The sequence below is a fragment of the Macrotis lagotis genome, chromosome 1 (genome assembly GCF_037893015.1).
Source record: "Macrotis lagotis isolate mMagLag1 chromosome 1, bilby.v1.9.chrom.fasta, whole genome shotgun sequence".
Classification (NCBI taxonomy): Eukaryota; Metazoa; Chordata; class Mammalia; order Peramelemorphia; family Peramelidae; genus Macrotis; species Macrotis lagotis.
This window is the reverse complement of record NC_133658.1, coordinates 826,427,042-826,450,160: the sequence shown is the minus strand read 5'-3', so window position 1 is coordinate 826,450,160 and position 23,119 is coordinate 826,427,042. Positions and strand designations below refer to the sequence as shown.

At 36.8% G+C, this 23,119-nt stretch overlaps 1 protein-coding gene and 1 long non-coding RNA gene across 2 annotated transcripts in view; one reads left to right on the top strand and one right to left on the bottom strand.

Moving 5' to 3' along the window:
• DLEU7 (deleted in lymphocytic leukemia 7) overlaps positions 1-23,119 on the top strand; it is a 27,181-nt gene extending 4,062 nt beyond the window's left edge. Inside the window, exon 2 of the mRNA XM_074217166.1 lies at positions 22,204-23,119. Coding sequence (XP_074073267.1) covers positions 22,204-22,410 — 207 coding nt within the window. The 3' untranslated portion in view covers positions 22,411-23,119. The remainder of the gene's footprint in view (positions 1-22,203) is intronic.
• On the bottom strand, positions 2,782-5,464 carry LOC141508497 (uncharacterized). The gene is made up of 3 exons (XR_012474447.1): positions 5,350-5,464; positions 3,715-4,599; positions 2,782-3,256 (listed from the first exon to the last, which is right to left on the bottom strand). It is a non-coding gene; the product is annotated as an uncharacterized LOC141508497 (long non-coding RNA).

The window sequence follows — 23,119 nt, the reverse complement described above, 5'->3', positions numbered from 1 at the left end:
GGAGTGGATTTGGAGTCAGAAAATCTGAATTTAAATTCTGAGTCTATTACTTGTATGATCTTGGGCAAGTCACTTAACCATCTCAGCTTTATTAAGTGAATGATCTCATTTATAAAATAGAAAGATGGACAAGATGAGATCTGTTCTTCCGTGATTCGAAAACCCAGACTGTCTACTTTGTGGAATTGTATTGGACTTTACAGAGCAATGCTGAATTATTTAATAAATAGCTATTACAGCTGTAATAGGGTAATTATATATGATAAATATTAGTTATTTAACCACCAGTAATGTTATTTGATTCATATTGTTCATACTGTTCATTTTATTGTTCATACTCATACCTTCTTTCTTGTCACAGCCTACTTACTCTGCTCTTAGTAAGTAGGATAAGAAAGCTGGGAGCCCTTGGACAATATGTACCTTGCAGAAATGAGGGGGAATTGTTTGACAAATCACAAATATGGCTCTGGAAGAGACCTTGGAAGCTCTTTATTAAGTCTGATCATTTAATTGTACAGATGAGGAAAATGAGACTATGCTGAGGATCACATAGAGAATAAGGATTTAAGACCTGTCTTACCTGTATTCAAGGATGCACTGGAGCCAGCTCTGGGGAGCTGATTGTTAAATTTTTAGTGTGAATATTTACCCCTTGTAATTGGCAAATGCTATAAATCAGGTCCTGAGTTACTGTTTTGTTGGTTGTCTATACTTATAAAATGTTAATGATGCAGATTAAATATTTACCAGGGCATCCCTAACACCATCTATATACCATGCTCCTTTTCAAGGCAAGAATACTTATTGTAATGGGAGAAAGAACAAGACCATAGCCTTTGCATTAGATGGGGAAATAACAAATAATGGCAGCAAAAGAATAGAATTGGGGGTAGCTAGGTGGTGAAGTGGACCCTGTGGAACCCAGGAAGGAAGAGGAGAACCTTAGTTCAAATATGCCCTCAAACTTGATGCTTACTAGCTGTATGACTGTGGATAATTCACTTAACCCTGTTGCCTCATAAAAACCAAATCAAACCAAACAAAAAGATTAGAATTGTATTTTCAAGATCAGCAAAGTGGGTAGAGGTTGAGGGAAGTATATAAACAGAGACAGTTTTTCTCTAGCTAACATAGTGACTGGGGCAATATTCCTTGATGATAGCTAGCTTGTAAGGTAGGGTTTCTACTGGAGGTGGGGTGGGGTGGGGTAGGGATCCACCACCACACTTTTAGCTACTGGCTAGATATTGGAGATCATGGCTTCCAATAATTGCCTAAGTAGTTATGTATTTAAAATATTAAAAAACGATAATTTCCAAATTCTTTCTCTTTCTTCATTCCCTCCCCCACTCATCGAGAAGGCAAGAAATATACCCATTGTACATATGAAGTCATAGCTTTATTATTTAAGGAAACACTAGACTTGGCCTGAAGCCGGTGATCATTCTGTTGGTCAGTTTAGGTCTGAGGAAGTGAGATTTTTATATATATATTAAGCCATTCTAATAGATCCAGGATTCATTGGATTGGATTAGAATTTTGAATGTAGAAGATCTACTTTAATTAGCTTTGGTGTTTGATTTCTATCTTTATCAGAGAAGACTGGTATAAAGGAAAGATTTATGGAACCAAGAGTCAAAAGAGTTGAGCCTTAAACTTATTAACCATATATGACTGTGTACAAGTCATGTAACAACTTTGAAATGGTCCTGTCATTGTCCTATCTTCAGGTTGTGACAAGTCTTTTGTAAATTGTGAAGTGCTGTGAATTAGAAATGAGCCACTTTATTCCTTGTGTATCAATGAGTTTTGACCCTAGGTTTTTTTCTTTTTTTTAGTGATATTTTGAATCCCACTGGGTTAGCACTTTATATTTCAATTTGGGGAAGAAAGGGAAACAAGGACCTTTAGGAAGGGTTATTGATGTAAATAGGATGTTCTTGGGAAGCAACAAGGAACATGTCTGTCATTTGAATTTGACTGTGATCTTGCAGCTGCTTTGAAGCATGCCAATCCAAGACTTCCTTTTTTCCTTTATCACTGAGTGAGGATGGTTGTAACCTCTCAAACGCCAATCTTGGGTTTGTCATTTTCTTGGGCTGTTCAGAGCTCTACCTTCACTGTGTCCTTCCTTCCATCTCCAAGTGACTCAGAATTGCTTTGTTTTTTAAAGAGGATGGATTCATTTAATCATACCTCTCTGACCCCTCTTAGAAGCCTACTTGTCTAGAGATCCTTGCCATTATTTATCATTGTTAATGGACACTGATTATTTTTAGAGTTTTGGAACAGGAGCCTGATACATAGCACCAGGGCTTTAAAAATAATTTTTTTTAAAGGAGGGGAAATAGGGGTGGCTAGGTGGCACAGTGGATAGAGCACCAGCCTTGGAGTCAGGGGTATCTGAGTTCAAATACGGTCTCAGACACTTAATAATTGCCTAGCTGTGTGGCCTTGGGTAAGCCACTCAACCCCACTGCCTTGCAAAAAAAAAAAAGAGGGGAAATGAAGAGCCATGTTAGTGTTGTTGGATTAAGGAGACGTTTTCTATTAACACTGAAATTGAGTCAAAATTTGCCTGTACCTTTAAAGGGGGGGGGGCAATATCCCTGATGATTGAAATTGGTGTAGAACATCAGTGTCAGAGATACGATTTTCTTTCCTAATCCCCAAGGGAATGCTGAGGATCAGTTCTAGTAGATCCATAGTTTTGGAGTACTTTACCGTTTTTTTTGTGTCTTGAACCCCTTCTTAGAATAAGGTTTTTAAAGGCAGAAAATAAAATATGACTACAATGGAAAAATATATGGTTGTTAATGAGCCCCAGATTAAGAACTTTTTTCCAAATTAAGAGGGGAAAGCTGTAAGGAAATGAGACAGTAGAACTTCTCTTTTTCTTTTGGTGACCAGGTCCAGGGGCTGCATTGCTGCTATTTTCTCTGTTCCCTCTCAGAAGTCACAGCACTCTTTCTCTTCCTGTCTTTTTCTTAGTGGGCAGAGGCAGCTTCTCAGCCCCAAATCTTCCTATTTATTTTTTTCTTCTGTTATTTTCTGTTTTGAAGGGCAGAGCAGCATCCATGGTACAAGTTGGACTCTTTTTTTTTTAAGATTTTATTTATTTTGAGTTTTACAATTATTCCTCCAGTCTTGCTTCCCTTCCCCCACCCTCCACAGAAGGCATTCTTTTAGTCTTCACATTGATTCCATGTTATACATTGAGCTCAGTTGAATGTGATGGCAGAGAAATCATATCCTTAAGGAAGAAAAATAAAGTATGAGATAGTAAAATCACATAATATAACTTTTTTTTTCTAATTTGACAGTAATAGTCTTTGGTCTTTGTTCAAAGTCCATAATTCTTTCTCTGGTACAGATGGTATTCTCCATTTCAGAGAGCCCCAAGTTGTCCCTGATTGTTGCACTGATGGAATGAGCAAGTCCATCAGGGTTTATCATCACCCCCATGTTGCTGTTAGGGTGTACAATGTTTTTCTGGTTCTGCTCATCTTGCTCAGCATCACTTCATGCAAATCCTTCCAGGCTTTCCTGAATTCCCATCCCTCCTGGTTTCTAAGAGAACAATAGTGTTCCATGACATACATATACCACAGTTTGTTAAGCCATTCCCCAATTGAAAGACTTTCACTTAATTTCCAGTTTTTTGCCATCACAAACAGGGCTGCTATATTTTTGTACAAGTGATGTTTTTACCTTTTTTTCATAATGCAACTTGGACTCTTTTCTAGAATGCCTTCTGCTAGTGAGACTCTATCCTCTTTCGCAAAAGTATAGAACAAAAAAGAGAAAAGAAAAGAGCTGTGTAGGCCAATTTGCTCCACGTTGTTTGGCCTTCCATCTTCAAGAAGACTGATGACATCAGGGAAAGTGATGCCTCATGAAGTGAATAGGATTTAAGTGAAGGGGTGCCTCACTTTCTCCTGGAGACATTACAGTTCCGTGGCCAGTTGTCAATCAGGATGACTAGAGATTGATAGCCCTGGATGGAGTGGGAGATCTTGGCCCAAAGGCCTCATTAGATTTCTTGGGGTTGACAGGCCCTGAATCACCCTGGCTTTCTTTGTGATTGGCCAACAATCCTTCTCAATCTAAGCCCATTCAATTCCATTCATTTACTGTGAATGTAAATAGCAATTCTTGCTGCTTTGGTCAGAAACCCTAAGGATCTTCCCTGCCCAGATTGATGTTTTTTGACTGTGATAAGGTTATTTTTTGCTTCATTTCTTTCTTACCTACCTTAATCACTGAGAAATCTCCCAAACAACAACATTCTCTTTCCCTCTCTAAAGTAGTAAAAAAAAAAAAAAATTCCTTATAAGAGGTTATTTATGGATGGAAAAGGCTTCTATTATCATAATTTTGCTCATAGTATGTCTGTCTACTTTTGTCCTATTGAATTCCTACCTGTATTTTTAAAGTTTGGTTTATTTTTCCATTTCTTTGAAGCCTTTCTGGGTAGTTCCCAGAGTAGATAAAGATGCATTCTAGTTTTATGTTATTTTTTTTAATCCTTACAAAATTCTTTGGCACAGTGGATAGAGAACTTGCCTTAGAATCAGGAAGAGTTAGGTTTAGGTCCTGTTGATGAAGGAAAAAATGTTGAGGAGGTTTGGTCTAGGATTTGAGAAGGTATGAATGAATTCATTGAAAGGACTACCAACCTGACTCAGAAGTTTTAAAGGTCCAAAAAGTTTTAGTTTGTTAAGGTAGAAAAGTAAAGAGATTAAATATTAATGTAAGTTTAATAAAATGATTAGGGACAGTTAATACAGTTATGTGATTGGCAGTAGCCAGCGGAGAGTAAGTAGCATAAAGAAGTAAAGGATTACAACTGGACCGAATCAACTAGGGAAGTTTAGTAAAGAAAGAAGTTTAGGGATAGTTACAAGGAGATTGCAACTGGGCTAATCATCAGCAGCAGGGAATAAGGGCAGGAATAGGGGAACAGGATATGTGCTGGGAAAGCAGTAAAGAAAGAATTTAGGGTATTTGTATCTCAGTACCCCTTTTTGATGAGATAACCTTTGGCATCCAGTTTCAAGTATCTTTATCTGAATATCAAAATATACTAGATAGGAACCCCAGTTTCCCCCTCTAGTAAGATGGCTATCAGTGTATAGGTTCCAGGTGGCCCCAAATGGGAACTTTTTATCTAGATAATGATGGCTTGGAAATCAGATGCTCATAGGATATGCAAGATCTGAACAGAAGGAAATAACATTTTTCATATTTTTCTCAGTATAATATTTTCTCTACTGCAGACACAGTGGATAGAGCAGAGTCAGGAGACCTGAGTTCTAATCTGTTCTCAGATATTTTGGTACTTACTGTGACCTTGAACAAGTCACTTAGCCTGATAGTCTCACATCCCGGGCCATCTCCAGTTAATCCTGATTCATCACTGACCACTGTACCCAGATTCCTCTGGATGAAAAAATGAGGCTTGTGATTTAAGACAGCACCCCTTCACCCAAATTCAGTTCACTGACATCATCTCCCTGATGTCATGGTCTCCTTTGAGGGTGAAAGACAAATAGTAACAATCATATTCGAGGTCACTTTCTGAGTTGCAGACAAGGTGCTGACCTTTATTGGTAGTGGACATTTTTCACCCATGTATGCCAATGAAAGACCCAGGCCCAAGAAGAAAAAAAGAAAACTGATTTATTTAGTAACAGTAAATCTGTTTACTAAGGATTTACAAAATTAGATCTAACCTAGATTGTGCAAGATGATAGAAGGAAGCTAATTTGTTCTTTTGATAATTGCCCCTAGTGACAAGTCTGTTCTTGGGTAATGGAGTAAATATTGGGGCAACTAGGTGATGTAATGGATAGAACATGAATGTGCAATCAGGAAGCCTCCTCTTCATGAGTTCAAATCTGGCCTCAGACATTTGCTATTTGTGTGACCTTGGGCAAGTCACTTAACCCTGTTAGCTTTAGTTGCCTCATAAAATGAGCTTGAGAAGGAAATGGCAGTATCTTTGCCAACAAAACCCCAAATGGGGTCATAGAAAGTCAGATATGATTTACATGATCCACCAATAACAAAAGATAGACTATAAATTCACTTCAAAAGATCTTTTCTTTGTGATTTTTACACCTTTTTCCAATCCCAAAGTTTCTAAGTGTTCTGAAACCAGTTTTATGAAAGATAGTGCTAAAGAAGTGTCCCGAGTAGGCAGAAGTTTTAACTGTTCATTATATATCCATCCTCTATGATCTCACATAGGTCACCTCACTCTGACCCCAATCATCCTTCCATCCATCTTGTATGATAGTCTTTGCTTTCCTTCTGCTTCAGTGTGATCATCAGTTCTGGACTCTGGCTTCCAAGTTCACTGCTAATGTTATTTGCACATTGTGAGAGTGAACCTTCTGTTGCCTGGAGAAATTCAGACATTGATAACAAGTGTGGTGAGTTTTTATTCCTCAGGAGTAAGGCCAATTTCTCTAAATTTGGCAATTGTGTCTCCAAAAAAATCATTATGAAGCCATGGAGGAAATCAACGCTCATGGTTATGCTATCCGAACCCCGAGGACTGCTCTGTACTTGGGACAAACTTGTGTTTTCTGTATTAGAAAGAGGCTCGGTGGCTAACCACAGACTGCCTGGTGTGTTTTTTTCCATGTATGCACTGACTTTTACAAGAAACTCGTTTATAGCTCTATAATTCCCTATGACATGAATGATATGAAAAGCAGTACCAAAAAAAAAAACCCAACCCCAAAACAGCTTTCCAAAATACAAATGATTGGAAAAGCTTATTATAAAAAAGCCCTAAAAACATTTCTGACAACTGGATCTTGGGGGAACTGCTACAACATCATATTCTAGGAGTAGGCCTGCTGCCCGCCAAATGTCCCTGAATGGGGTCCCTTGTCATCATATAGAGACCCATCACAAATTGCTTTTCCATTGAGCTTTTTCAATTAAAATTGATACCGTCCCCTAAGCAAATATATGGAAGCATAGAGAAGTTATGGGAGAGTTTACATTGTATGTATCCCAAGTAAAAAATGTTTAATTTCCTGTAGATAATGATTTTTTTTTTTATGGTGACTGGCAGATGGGGGGGGCTCTTCATTGGGTGTTTTATTAACACACTGTTACTTATCTATATAGGACAGTCCTTGGCTTCAAGGAACATAACTGGTGACTGCTTTATGCTCTGAACTCCTGATCCTGTGAAAATTTTATGAATTATGCAAGGTTATAGTGTAATATGTTTGAGAGTATGATTTGTTTTCCATTGTCCCTCTAAGATAGAAGCATTCTTTTCCATTTATGTTCCCACACTGTATGAGGATTCTAGAGTATCTTGCCTCAGTCCAAGATTAGATTAGTCTTAACTTTGCTAAAGCAGCTTCAGAGAAGATGTTCTAATGAGTAAATTGGTGCTTTTACAATTGCTGAAAATTGAGATTTTCCTTTCCCCACTCCTGATCCTCTGGATTATCAGATTTGAGAGATAGTCTGGGGAGAGGAGTTGGATTTATTGGTGAAAGATAGCGAACACAGAAACAACAGAAGAATAACAATCAGAATGTGAGTATTTCAGGGGAGAAATTGTCTACTGTCAAGACAGTGCAAACTAATTTAGTTCTGCCAAGTTGAAGGGGAGGGAGTAAGACATTGTGAAGAACTCACTTCTCTCTCTCTCTTATATAAATGAGATAAAATGTCAAACACTTTATTTTTTATATATTTATTTATTTTTTAGATTTTTGTAAGGCAAATGGGGTTAAGTGGCTTACCCAAGGTCACACAGCTAGGTTAATTATTAAATGTCTGAGGCCAGATTTGAACCCAGGTACTCCTGACTCCAGGGCTGGTGCTCTATCCACTGTGCCACCTAGCCTCCCCAATGTCAAATACTTTAAAGATAAACTAAAAAGAGGGGGACAACCCAGGAACTCTTCAAGAAAGCCTCAGAGATAAGGAAAGATCAAGGAAATGAGCAAAAAAACCACACAAATTATGCCTTTTATAAAGTAGTCAAATCAACAAGTATTAATGCTTGCTATGTACTAAGGACCCAAATAAAGGCAAAAAAAAAAATTCCCTGATCTCAAGAAGCTCAGTGTCAATGGGAAAGACAAGATGCAAGCAATTGGGTACAAGCAAGTTTTATACAAGACAAATTGTCAGTGGTCTCAGGGGATAGACATTGGCATGCCTTCTTGTAGACTTTTTGTTGAAGATAGAACTTGAAAGAGGTCAGGAGGCAGAGATGGTAGAATTCCAAGAATGGGGAGGAAAATAATAAAAACTGTTTCAGCCCCCAAAATGAAGCTGCATCTAACAACCTAAGACACATGAATTTGAATGGTAAACACTTTAACTTGAAATGACATCAGTAAAGAAAGATCTGGCATCTATCATGATATCATCATTTGTCATCAATAAAAGTAGAATAAAACAAAATGATAAAAGTCAATAACATGGAGAAAGCAATGGAAAATTTGAATAAAGGAGTAGAAGGAATGGGAAATAAAATTCTCAAACTGGAACGCCAGTTGGCAAAAAGTGGCAGAAAATCAGACCAAAAAACAACTCAATTGGAAAAAGACTTTTGAAAACCTTATAAGCATTGATGATGGAGCTAGAAGATAGAATTTGGAAAGAGAACCTAAGAATCATTGGATTACTAAAGAAATGTGAAGAAAATCTAACCCTTTTTTCCTTCAAGAAACTGTTCAAAAAAATTTCCCAGAGTGAGTAAGATCAAGGGATAAAACTAAATAAAAAGAATCTCTCAGAGAGTAAAGTGAATCATGCAGGATATTCACCTATCACAAGAAAATGTAGGGGAAAGAAAGCTGTTCATGATTTATAGAAGTCAAGGGAAATTATTTCATCTCCTGAATCTTTTACTCAGACATACCTTGGATAATATTTGGTGACAAAAAATAAGTTCTAATTCCTTACAACATTTTTTTTTGACAAAAATGACCTGACAAGCCTTTGAATTTCCTGGGGAAACCACAATATTTTAGGACAATTGATAATGTTAATCAATAAGGAACATCATTCAAATTCAGTGAAGTTTATCTGGATTTTGATTTTACTGTGATAATTTGCCGTGCCAGTTGCATCATTCTTCTTTGGGAGAAATATTTCAGAATGTTATTTGTCTTTTCCATCCCTTGGTTTATGACTTTTCCCTAAATGGTGACATGAATATTGAGTATTAAACGTGACACTTATAATTATTAGACAATGGTCGTCAATATCAGCCTCTGATATAGAGCATGTTTTTCCTTTTAATGACCCAAAATGATTCAGAAAAATTGTACCTTCTCCTGACTCTCATTGACTTTCTGGGTGAGGCTGTCAAATCACAAATCTCTTCATTTCTTCATCCATAGAATAAAGGGTTTGGACTAGACATGAGATGGTCTGTAAGGTCCCTTCTTACCCTAAAAATTAAATGGTTATACCTATGGTGAGCAACTAATTGGATTTTTTGGAATTCCACATGGATAAAGTTCTTATGTGCAAGAGAAACTTTAAATTCCAAGGGAATAGGAACCATGTGTTATATATGTTTGTATCCTCCAATACCTAACATAATACTTGGAATTTGTAGGTTCTCAATAAATATTTACTAAATTGAGTTGTTAAAAATAAAGTTCAGACTGATTTATTATGGAGGCAACTCAAGGAATGATCTTAAAAATGGAATCAAGAATAGTGGTGGTGGGGGAGACTTGTAAATTCCTCAACCTGTGCATGAATGTTTGTACAAAATATTTGAATCATATTATATCATTGACATTATAATTTGAGATATGTTCCCACGGAAAATTTTTTTTGCCACCAACCCAAAGTCACAATCAAATTTTGAAATCCTAAAATTAACTTCAGTGAGAATTCTGCCTTTGTCAACTTGTAGTCTCTGTATTTTTAATAATTCTTCTGATCTTTTCGAGATTTTAGTTAGACAATAGATTCAGATGATCTTTTACTTTTATTTTTTTTAAAAATACCCTGCTTGAGATATAGTACACATGTACACATCTCATTTTTATTCATTGGATGTTCTCTTGGAGTCCTTGGGATTTGGCTATTAAGCAATCACATTAGCTGTGCTTTTCTTCTAGGTTGTAGTGAAACTATCTAACTGGAAGTGTCGAACTAGATTTTTTTATTAATGTTTTTAAAAAGCTTTAGGCTTTGCCTTTGATTTTCTTTAAGGGTTAGTATTACCTGTCCTTTGAAATGGAATTTTTCCTCCTACCATTCAGGTAACTTCTACCTAATGACTGAAGTTCTGATTCTTAAGAATTTTTTAAAGTTCTTTGGAATTGACTAAAACATTGGACTAAATTATTGTTTATTTATTTAATTTAGCCTTTCCCCTTGGTGGGGGAGGGGGGAGAAGGGAATTGAAAAAAGATTCTCAGGACCCAGATCCAAAAGAGATATATGGGCCCTGCTAATTGATATTTGAAATAATCTAATATTTAGTTCTTTGTGCTAATTTTAGCTACATGTGCTCCTTCCTTTAGAGGCTCTCTTGACCCCAGAGGGTTCTAGGGGGATCTGAGTTCTCTGATCCCATCATGATAGTTTGGAAGCATATTTTACTGTCCCCCTTTCCAGCATTCATATCACCAAGTTCTATTGACAGAAAGAAAATGAAATAGAACTTTGTACAGTAAAATCGATCTTAAGGACACTCTGGGATGAGCAGCTTCTCCCTAGAGGCTTGAGTCTCAATCTTGAACAGGCAGATTCCTCCCTTTGCTGTTCTCGGGGAATTGCCCCAGGCTTGGTTTTCTCCTTGTATTTTTTTTTTTTTTGCAAGGCAGTGGGGTTAAGTGTCTTGCCCAAGGCCACACAGTTAGGTAATTAATTATTAAGTGTCTGAGGCTGGTTTTGAACTCAGGTACTCCTGACTCCAGGGCTGTGGCCCCTTTTCCTTGTAATTTGGGGTCGCCCCAGCAGGCAATATCATGGAGCCTCATTTTTTGCATGGCCATAACCCAGTCTTGAGGCTGACCTTTTTTCCCATGCACAGTGTTCAACTCCTACGGAAGGCAAATATTGTAAGTTCCAGGTTGGGAGCTTTAAACGACCTTAGCAGTTATCTAGTCCAGTGCTTTTGTAATATTTATGAGGAAACTGAAACTTGCACTGGGAAGGTTTTAAATAGAGTTGGAATTTGAACCCAGGTCCTGTGACTCCAGAACATACATTTTTGATCTATTTCAGTCATAGTGTTGATATGCTAGACTTTGGCCTTTAATCTTCAGATATGTCAATTATAGATTCTATATAGTCTGAGGGAGACTTGTAGAATTCATATTCCATAATTGATTTAAAAACAATTTTTTTCTCCCTTATTTCTCTTTGACTACAGAGGGTGATGACTTTGGTTGTTGTAGGGGCCCGTGGAAGAAATTTTTCATTCTTTAAATTTCTCCGAATATATCCGAGATGGGGTAACGTTCATTTTTGGGGGGGGGGGAGTTCAAAATACTGACTATCTAGGGAGGAAATTGAGGCACCAAGAAATTAGGACAAACAACTAGATGGCACTGTGGTTAGAGAGCCAGGCCTGGAGTCAACCTAAGTTCAAATTTGGCATCAAATTTTTAGATTTGAGACCCTGGGTGAGTCACTTAACCTGTTTGCCTCAGTTTCCTCATCTGCAAAATGGGGGTAATACCTCTCACATACTGTTATGACGATCACATGAGATAATAATAGTTAAGTAGTTAGGGTCAATTCCTTAGCTATCACATGAGTGTCAGAAGTGTAATTTGAACTCATGTCCCCTGGTTCCAGAATCAAGTGCCATCTCCATGGATTCTTTAGATGGAGTCATGATTTTATTGGTGTGAATTCTTCTGAATTGACAATCATAGAATACTTGTGCCTTCCATGTTTTCTGTAAATCTTTCATAATCAACAAATACCAGACATTGTACCAGACACTGGAAATAAAGAGACAAAAAATGAAATGATTACTTCAAGCTTAGCTTCTATTGAGAGAGTCTATCCAAGATCTGGAGGCTTTCCTCTGGCTTATTTTTTTTTAATAGATACCCTGCTAATTCCAGGAGAAAGTCTCTGTTGTCCTTTACTATTTTGGTATGCTCGAGGTATTGCGTATAGTAGAAAGGGAACTGGATTTGGCAAAAGAGGTCCTGGGTTTGAATTTTGACTCTGCTACTTACTACTTGTATCACCTTAGGCAAATCACGTAATCCTTTTAGGCCTCAGTTTCCTCATCTGTAAAATAAAGGAAGTTGGATTTTAATGTTCTTTCCAGCTCTTAAGTTTATGGTTCTGAGCTGTTGTGCCACTAATATGTGGTGTATATCACTTTATATAACTATTATATGATATATAACTTTATTCTAATTTATATATTTATAATAATTTATATTACTATTACATATAATGACTTCAATTTACATAGGACTCAGAATCGGGGCAAATTGCTGTCTCTACTCATACATGTGAGAGATAGTATTTGAATCAGTTCTTTCTTGACTCAATGATTAGCTCTTTTTTTTCATACAGTGCTGTCCCTCTTCTGTAGTCATCCTTGGAAATGTTTTCTTACAGCTCCCATTCATCCTTTCTGCCATATTGATTCTGTGATCCTGCTCTTTTATAGCACAAAAACCCATTTCTATGTCTAATTGCATTGTTTTGGTTAATGATGGGACTCTTAATTTTGAAATAAAATTGTAAATAAGGGTGTTGTTACTAACATAGATTATGCTGGTTTCAGTGATTCAACCTTAAAACTGGTTCTGTTGATATTGTTTTCTTTAGGCAACCTCTCTGAGTAGACACAAACTGCTTTCAATAGGGTACCTTCCCTTACCCTGACCTTTCTTCTGAACTTGATAGTTCAGCTATAAGGAGTGCCTTATATATTTTGCTGCACATGAATTCTAGAAATATCTTCATAAAACGCATGAATCATGCCACAAGTATCAACCTATAAAAGAAATGTCAAGAAATGACTTGCATGTCAAATAGGTGCCTGAAAAGCTCAGCTGAAATGAGGGTTCATTTAGGTCTCAGATGGGAGAATTCAAATTGGAAGGTCTCTCAGATTGGGTAGAGTTTTCTTGGGGCTTTGCTTCTTTGGGTGCCTATCATTTAAATTCTTTCCAATTAACCAAGCCCTACAAGTTATACTGCCAAGACAAAGGTTGGCCCATATGCTGATTGTTAAATTTGGGTGAGATTTCATGATAATTCAAGCTCCATCATTTATATGAGTTTCTTAACATTGGGGGGAAAATGATCAAGAGAAAAGGAATTGAACCCTTATCAGTTTTCCAGTTTTCCATCTGAGACTCAGTGGGCTAAAGAAAATGAGTGGGCTCCCTATAATAAATACCTACTAAGATTTGAGTGGATAGGCTGAAGAGCACAGTTGGGGTCAATCATACACTTAGATTAAACATGAAATTATAATTAAGCAAGATCGACTCTGCAGTACTGCTGGTGTAGAGATATATGAGCTGGCAGATCTTTGGAACATTCACCATACAAATAACTTATAGGGAATGTGGGACAAAAGGGCAACTAAGACTCTTTGGAGAGTTTAAATAGCCTTTCCTAAGGGATTTGATACTTTTTCTTGTTTCTTTGGTCAATATTAGCCAGATGTCGTTTTAGCTTCTCTATTATCGTTTGGGTGTACATATTCGGGTCCTTTTTTTGTCTTGAGGTCACATATTGGATAGTAATTGAGTTCATGGCCAAAATTCCCAGAAAAGGGTGCAGGCAGTGAGCAGCAGGCTAGGACACCTTTATTTAAAACCCAGAGACATAGGTTATAGGGAGAGAAACATTTTTAAAAGCATAGGCTTTGGTTTATTTGTTTAAAAAACAAAAACCTGACTTTTCATGTTGATTTGGTGAAGATGTAAGTGCCAGTGGTTTTGCTTTCCTGAAATCTACTGTATTTCTAGGGTTGTCTTTAAAATAAAAGTAGAATGAGCCCCCCAAAATAGTGGTTAACACAGTAAAATGAATAAAAAGACTTTCATAGATAGACCTGAACTTAGATCCAACAGATAATCAGACTGAATATTGCCTTTGGAATAGACAGCTGGAAATACACACACACACACACACACACACAGTATGTATAGGAAATAAATGTATTTATTTATACACATTTCTTATATATGTTAGCAATCATTTATGTAAAACCTTAAGGTTGGCAAAATGGTTTGAAAATATTATCTCAGTTGATTTCCACAAATAAACCAGGAAGTGTCATTTTTATTTGCATTTTATAAACTGCAGCAGACATATAGTTAGTGGCTTGCCCAGAGTCACAGCCAATAACTTTCAGTTCATTTTGTCCATATTCTTTAATTGATTTTGTGTGTGTGTGTGTGTGTGTGTGTGTATGTATTTTCAGGTCCATTTCTAAGGCAAGCTTCCACACATATATTCTTTCCATGGGCATTTTATGTATTAAAATCCTAAAAGTCTACATAACGTACACATTGATAGACCAATGGAGCATAGTTAACTGGTGGTACCCTCATTTGTCTCCCTTTCACCCCTATATTATCCTGAGTTCTGATTCAAGTAGCCTTAGCTGAGTATAATTTATTTCCTAGGGAATTTGTATCCTAAGGGGTTGGAAGCACAACTGATCAGATTGGATCAGACAGAAAGGGTGAACGGGCTAGAAACCCTTCCTTACCGTATACTTTGGAAGAATGACACCTGCAGCTCTGACCTGTTTGGAAGGATGAATCTCTTTGAGTCTTAGACCCATTAATTGGGAGTACCTTATTTCTTAACATTGATTTTATTTGTGACTTTTTTTGGGGGGCAACCAAACAAAACTTTCTTTTGATGCAACTATTTTTTCAGGCTATACCACCTTGCGAGTAGTAACAAGTGCCCTGGTTACTACAAGCAAATGTTACTACAAGCAAAAAAAAATATTACCTGAATTAGGATGGCGTTAGAGAAAATCACTGTAGATTGCCTTATTTTTTTTTAAGGAATTTGTGTGGGGAGACAGGAGTGGAAGAGGAAAAGAAAGGGAGGATGATAGCTTGAAAGAATAGATTGAGGGGCGGCTAGGTGGCATAGTGGATAAAGCACCGGCCCTGGAGTCAGGAATACCTGAGCTCAAATCCAGTCTCAGGCACTTAATAATTACCTAGCTGTGTGGTCTTGGGCAAGTCACTTAACCCTGTTTGCCTTACCAAAAAAAACCTAAAAAGAATAGACTGAAGCATGTTTAGTTATCAAGAATACCAACAAATAGGGGCAGCTAGGTGGCGCAGTGGATAGAGCACCGACCTTGGAGTCAGGAGGACCTGAGTTAAATTCTGGCCCCAGACACTTAATAATGACCCAGCTGTGTGGCCTTGAGCAAGCCTCTTAACCCTATTGCCTTGCAAAAAAAAAAAATACCAGCAAATAAGGGAGACTTTGATTTAGGGTATAATTGGTAGAGGGGTTGGGTTTGAAGAGCAGAGGGTCTAGTAAAAACACAAAGGTTGGTGTTGTTGAGAAGAGTAGTATGAGTGTGTTAAGAAGGAAAATGGAGGCTATTGAGAGGTTTGAATTAATGGATGTTGTAAGAATGCCATGGTCAATCATGGAAGGATTGCCTGGAGGCAGTGAAGGCATAGGTGAAATTAGATAACAGAAATTTGGGATTTCTCTGGCTGCTGATAGGGATATAAGCCAGGATTGGGGTTGGGGTTTGTCAGAAAGACAAGTGGGATAGGGGTTTGAGAGCAGAGAGTGGTCCAAACTTGAACTAATCAGCAAGATATGAAACAAGGTTGGGAAGAGAGGACAGTGAAGTGAGAGCTCTTCTAGAAGAGAAGTTGAATATCTTAGTGAGGAAAAAACCTTTGAGAATTTTCTCTGCCCATGTTGCGCATTTAAGACTGCCCTAGAGTTCACCTGAGACCTACCTTGCCAGTCTTATTTCATATGATTCTTTATTCTTTTTACATCCTAGCCAAGTAGGATAGTCTTTCCTTGATCTCACATACCCATCTCTCTGCTCATCACATAGCCTATTTTCTTTGTCTTGAAAATACTCCTTCCTAATTTCATTGTTGACTGAGATCCTTTTTTAAGGAGTTTAGCTTAGCCTTTCTTCATCCCCTTAGCTGAAAGTAATCCATCCCTCCTCACATTCTCCTAGAGCAGAGGGCTCAAACCCAAAGCACACATCACTTCCCAGAATTGCCCAAACTAGATTAGAATGTATTGGGGAAAAATGGAGCAAAATAAAATAAGATGAGGATAGTTGTCCTTTGTCTCAAAGAAGAGCATGACATTAGGAAGATGATGCCACGACATACAAATGAATTGGATTTGAGTGTGGGGGTGCAGTGCCAATTCCCTAGCCTCATTTTTCTCTTCCAGAGGCATCTGGGTCCAGTGGACAGAGATGGATCGGGATGACTGGAGATGGGTCTAAATATGAGGCATTCAGGTTAATTGACTTCCAAGGTCACACAGCTAGTGTGGAGTGTCTTGAGGTTAAATTTGAATTCAGGCCCCACTGACTCTAGGGCTTGTGCTCTACCCTCTGCACCACAAAACAGAACACGGCATTTTTAAATTAAAAAAAACTTTTTTAATTTAATTTTTTTTGTTTTTGTGGGGCGATGGAATTAAGTGACTTGCTCAAGATCACATAGCTAATAAATATTAAGTATCAGATTTGAACTCAGGTCCTCCTCCCAGGGCCAGTGCCACCTAGCTGCCCCTGAACCCTGCATTTTTAATGTATGGATTAGTTAGCCAAGTTTCTATTTGAGTTTGATACCACTCTCCTAGATCACTATGTTTGATTCTCCCACTTTCTTAACAATTAAACTTATCTGGAATATGCCATATCCTTATATAATAACTTGGACCAGTGAACTTTTTTTTTTGTTTTTTTTTGCTCGGCAATCTTACTTGCCCAAGGTTACACACAGCTAGGTAATTATTAAGTGTCTGAGGTCAGATTTGAACTCAGATCATCCTGACACCAGGGCAAGTGCTCTATTTACTGTACAACCTGGCTCTCCCTATGAACTTGTTTTTAAAAACTGTCTTGATGCCTGTATTTCATTATAATTGATTTCATTCTTAGTGCTTTTTATTGGAGACAATTAAAAATATTCCAAGGAGTCCACTGGTTTCACCAGATTGTCCGAGAGGGTCTGTGACACACAGAAGACTAAGAACTCATGCATGCGGTTGAATAGTTTAGGCTCTTTGAGGATAGAAACTGTTGTTATTTTTCAACTTTTGTGTCCCTAGCATCAAATATTGTTCAGGAGTTTTGCATTGTGTCTGACTCTTCATGACACCATTTGGGGTTTTCTTGGCAAAACTACTGGAGTGGTTTGCCATTTACTTCTTCAGCTCAATTTACAGATGAGGAAACTGAGACAAGTAGGATTAATTGGCTGGCCCAGGGTCACCCAGCTAGTAAGGGTCTGAAGTCAGTTTTGAAGTCAGGAAAATGAGTCTTGTTATCCCAAGACCAGCACTCTGAATGGTGCTTTTCACAAAAATAGATGTTTAAGTAAGTGTTCGCTGAATTGAATATATTCTTGAAATCCTATTCTTCTCTTCCACTCATTAGCCACATTTTACAGCAGCTTCTCTCCTCAACCTCTCCTTCCTTCCCCTATAGAATATAAATTCATTTAAGAGCAGGGCCCATCTGACTTACTTAAATCATATATCCAATAGGGCCACCCTTTCCCTATTATTGGACTTCTGCTTTGGGCTAACAAAAAGCAGTCTATTAGGGAACCTGACTCTTCTCTCACTCTTAGAGACAAAGCTTGGCTCATGTCTAGGTTCTTTGTCAAAGGGATTAATAAAACTTTTTAGAATTGCTCTCCTTGTGCAAGAGTTTACTGGAGCCTGCTCTAACCAACCCTCAAGAACCAATTTTCAGTTTGAACACCTACCTCTCACAAATTTGCATATGGTACAAGTTAAGACTTGATTTATTGTTTTCTTGATTATCTAGACTTAAGAAAGTGGTGGAGAAAATGGTAATAATACAGATTGAACATGAAATTGTACATTCATACTCCCCCCCCCCAAAAGAGCTAGTTGTTTACCAACACACTGAGTATAGGGCAGCTATTTATTTCTCTACCAAAAAAGTGCTTTATAAGAATGTTGGAAAATATTTTTTAAAAAATCAAACAATAACTCATTGCAATGTACTTACAGAAGCCCAAATATCAGATATAGAAATAAATGAGGTACTCAAAGAATCCCATCATCTTATGATAATTTTTTAGGGCATGAAGATTCATGGGAGACTATGGAACACTCTGGATATCATTTTGAACTTGGAGCTGAGACACTGAGTTCAGGTTCAAATCTTCTGGGCATCTCCCTAGTGGAAGGCAAAGTTACAGGAAAGCACTTTAATTGGAAAACCAGCCACAGGTCCTCTTAATGTTCTTGAGTTAGCTGCCGATGCTAGGATTATCTGTCTCAGGATTGCTTTTTAGTCGTTAGGGAAAGAAGAGGGAACTGGAGATTTAAGATGATTTAAAATTCATTAGAGGCAGTATAATTGATAGAGCATTTGACCCAGAGTCAGAAAGACCCAAGATCAAATTCAGCCACAGTCAGTTCCTGGCAAAATATACTCATTCCTTATACTAAACCTTTTAGTCTTTTAAGATCACTCTTGAAATATTCAATCTTTTCTCTCCTCTTCCCTATGCTTCTTGACACCCATAGAGTATCAGAAAGAGCCAACTGTAGGCAGATCATTTTTTGACTCCCAGTCTGTCAGCTTCCTCTGTCTTTTTAAATGTTACCTTTTGTTATATCAAACCTGACCTAAGAGGATACTGGATTCAGAGCATCTGAGAATGACTCCAGACTAGGTTTAGAGGCTTTTATGACTATGGGCTGACTACCACTCTTGTTGAAACAGGTAAATAATTCACAGCTTTGTGTATTGGAACTGATCACAGACAGCTCTTTTTAGTTATTCTTTATCAAGTCACCAAAGTTACTATTATTATCTTTAGCCTCTGTTCAGAAGGTAGAGTCAGTATTGCAGAAAGTAATCAGTACTTAAATGATTAAAAAAAAAGACGTTCATTTATCACAGAATTTTACAGAAGCACTTTTTTGTATTGTAAGGAAATGAAATAGATACCTGATTGGGGAATGCTAAACAAATGGAATGGAATATGACTGTTAGAAGAAATGAATATGATGAATACAGAGAAGCATAGGAAGATTCTATATGAATTGATACAAAGTGTGAAATAAGTAGATCCAGAAAAATAATAGACACAATGAATAATGATAAGAGAATTGAAACTGAATGCTGTGAAATTAGAATAATCAAGTTCAACCCCATAGAAAAAATAACAAAAGACACTCCTCCCCACATTTTGTGGAGACTTTTGAGTCTTTGGTTGTGGAATAATGCAAGTAATGTGATACTGGTTGTCTTGGTTGGACTTGGTAGTTACTTTCTCTTAGGGGATGATTGTTAGGGAAGTAGAGTATATTGGGGAAATGTAGGTGATATAAAACGGTGATAGAAAACAAAGGTCAAAAAAATGTATTTAGGGGGAAAAAAAGAAAAAAAGAGGTCTTCTGAGATGAACATTAAGATTTGCTTCCTTGTACCAAAAAACTTGGCTGGAGGAGATATCGAGAGGGACACCTTTCCAGTTCATCATGTTATAACAAGGATGGCCATGTGTTATGGTTCTCACAGCTCAACATTTCATATTCAGTTTCAGAAATTGTCATCAACATTAAGGACAGGCTGAACCCAGGCTTTAATTCATCAAAATGTAAAAAAAAACCCAAAAAGCAAAAAACCAGGGAGTTCTAATTTTGGCAAGGAGGTTCCCATCACCATCTAGGATATTAACTTGTCTGGGTGAACATATGGGATTTGACAAACAAAAGCTGTTGGGAGGGATATGCTCCTGGGCTGAATGGAAAACACTTTAAATGAAATCATCACAAATATTTTTTATGTGAGTCTCTAACAAGAATATGGGCCAGTTAATACTCTTGTTCCTTAAATGATATCTCTGTGGACTTCCATTGTTCTGCAATGAAAACAGTAGGGGTTTCAGCTTAAGGTCATTACTGAATAGGGGCCCCCCAAACTTGGCTTTTCTCAATTATGGAAAGGAAGAGAGACAATCACCTGTTTTTCTTTCTCTGACTTGGGTCCTAATAATCCTATGGAAAGGCTTCCCCCATTAATTTGTTTTCTTTGACCTTTAATATATTTTAGAGGGAATTGGAAGGAAATACCAAAATAGTAAAATAGAGTCTTGTAGAACTCATCAGAGACCAAAGTTTCCCGAGGGTATAGGCAGCCAATATAGTTTAGCAGCTGAAGTCTGTGAGTGTGTGTGTGTGTGTCTCCCTCTGTGTCCATATGAGTGTGGAGAGAGGGAGGGGGAGAGCAGAGAGACTTCCCCAAAGATGTTTTCTCTGAGATTTTCTAAGTAAAATTTGAATTATATTAGGAGTTCTGTGAAGCCTGTAAAATCTATTTTTAAAGGTATTTTTAGTTTTTAGAACCTGGCTGTTAGGCACATGTTAGCCGTACATTTTATTATCTGACTATTCTGAAAGTCTGTTTACTTGTTGCCTTGACTCTGGTTTCCTTTTGTACGGAAGCTTGGTTTTTCAAATGCAGATTGGGGGGAAAATGTCAAATTCAGTCAAAAAGCACTTTTAATAAGTGCATATTTCACATTGAGTACTGAGGGAGACAAATTTCTGTGCTCTTGGTCATGGAACACAAGCAGCAAATGAAGCAATAGTCATTTCCCTCCATTCTTCCAAGCTCTAAAATCATAGTTAACCTATGATAAAGTATGTTTCCCATCTCTTGACAGAAAAGTGATAGACTCTATGTATAGACTGAGATAAATTTCCAAACAGTAAAAGTGTTTAACTTTTTCTTATTTATACCCATTTGTTGGAAAGGGAAGGCTTTAGGGATGGGAGATTGGGGTTGTTATTGTGAGTAAGTTTTTAAGCAAAAAAGAAGAAAGAAAATGCCAATGAAATATTTAAAAATATAATCAAGCAATTGAGAAGAGGATACTGTCAATATTAGTTTTACTGTTACTTTGTTAAATTAATACAATTTAGAAACAAACTGTACAAAATAGAAGTTTGTAGTTTTTAATCAACCCCGCTTTCTGTTCTTTATATATGGGGATAGTATTTGGAATGTTCATAATAAATTAAAATAGATTTCCCCCAATTACATATAAAAACAATTTTTAACATTTCTTTTTTTTTTTAAGTTTTAAGTTCTAAATTTATCCTTCCCTTCTCTTCCTCTCTCCCTGAGACAGTAAACTGTCTGATACAGGTTATGCATATACAATCATGTAAAACATATTTCCACATTAATCATTTTGTGGAGGAAATCTTGAACCAAAAAAAAAGTGAAAAAATAGTATCTGTAGGTGTGTGTTCAGATGCTATCTGGTTTTTCTCTGGAAGTGGATAGCATTTTTTTCATGAATCCTTTGGGATTACTTGGATCATTGTATTGCTGAGAATAGCTAAGTCATTCAGAATTGTTCATCCTACAATATTGCTCTTACTGGTATAGTGATTCTTGGTTCTGCTTATGTAAATCCAGAATTTTTTTTGAAATCATACTGCTTGTCATTCTTTACACATTAATATTCCATTACAAACATATACCACAACTTGTTCAGCCATTTCTCAAATGATGGGCACCCCCATAGTATATTAAAAAAAATCAGAAATATTAAATTGCTCCATAGACCACTGAAAAAATTCACTCTTGGTCATGGTTTCTTAACCTTTTTTATGTCTGGATCCCCTTGGCAGTTTGATGAAACTTGTGAATCTTTATAAGAAAAATGTTTTTAAATATATAAAATATATAGGATTACAAAGGAAATCAATTATATTGAAATATAGTAAAAAAAAAATACAAGTTTACACATATTCCTCCTTTCCTGTTCAAAGTGGTTCAGTATTTGAATTTGGTAGAATCCAGTTTTACTTTGTTATCTTGTATTGACTTCCTAGCTTTGGTTTTGCTTTATTTAATCCTGGTCAGGATGTGAATTTGATAGAATCCATTTTTTACTTTACCTTGTTTTAACTTATTGTCTTTTGGTTTTGCTTTATTTTTTTTTAAAGGATAGTGTGGAGTTTAGAAACATCTGCAGTCATATGGCCCTACAACTGGAGGGACAGTTGTTTGACCGCGACTTGAATGAAGCCTACCAGTGCCTGAAGAACATCATCAAGAAGCTGCTCCGTTCAGTAATGAGCATTCCTGCTGATACCAGTGCTATGTCCTGTATTGCTTTGAGGCAGGTTCTCCATAATCTTCTGGATCTGTAAATGTTATTGTTATGTGAATTCAAGCCATAATTCTCCCTGATGTTCATGTTCTGACTATAAGCTTTAATCAAGAAGATAAAGGAGACCTGAGCATCATTACAACAGGCAGAATTGAGGGCTGTAAATTCAGACCATTCAGAATTCTATCCGCATAACAATCAGTAATAGGAAGCTAGGATTCTCAGGGATTTTGCATTTTTCTGACTTGTTATGGATAGGAGTATAGGCTGCTTTAGTTACATAACTGGATTTGGATTTAACTCATTATTTTTCATATCTGATATTTCCTTTTGACCTGATATATATATATATATATATATATATATATATATATATATATATATATATTTCTCCATAGAAGCCTATTTGTTTAATTAGGGTTATTTTTGTGGCTAAAGCTCTATTGTGAATAAAAGTCTGAGCCTTAAATGTGATATTTGATAATTAATATATATTCTCTGTTGCTATGTATAAAAGAGAGTGTCCATTTATTTTGTTTTCTTAGTAAAGAAATAATCTCTAGATATTTGAAGACTCTGTTAATACTTCTGACTCTTGTTTCTGGTTTATGAATGTTTGGCAACACTAAATGACTTATTTTTTTTTTTCTTTGTTACCTTGATTTGCAAATTGGAAGTGTTGATAATCTCATTCAAGGTACTTGGAATAAAATATGCTAAATAAAACAAAGTATTGTGTTATTACAGCC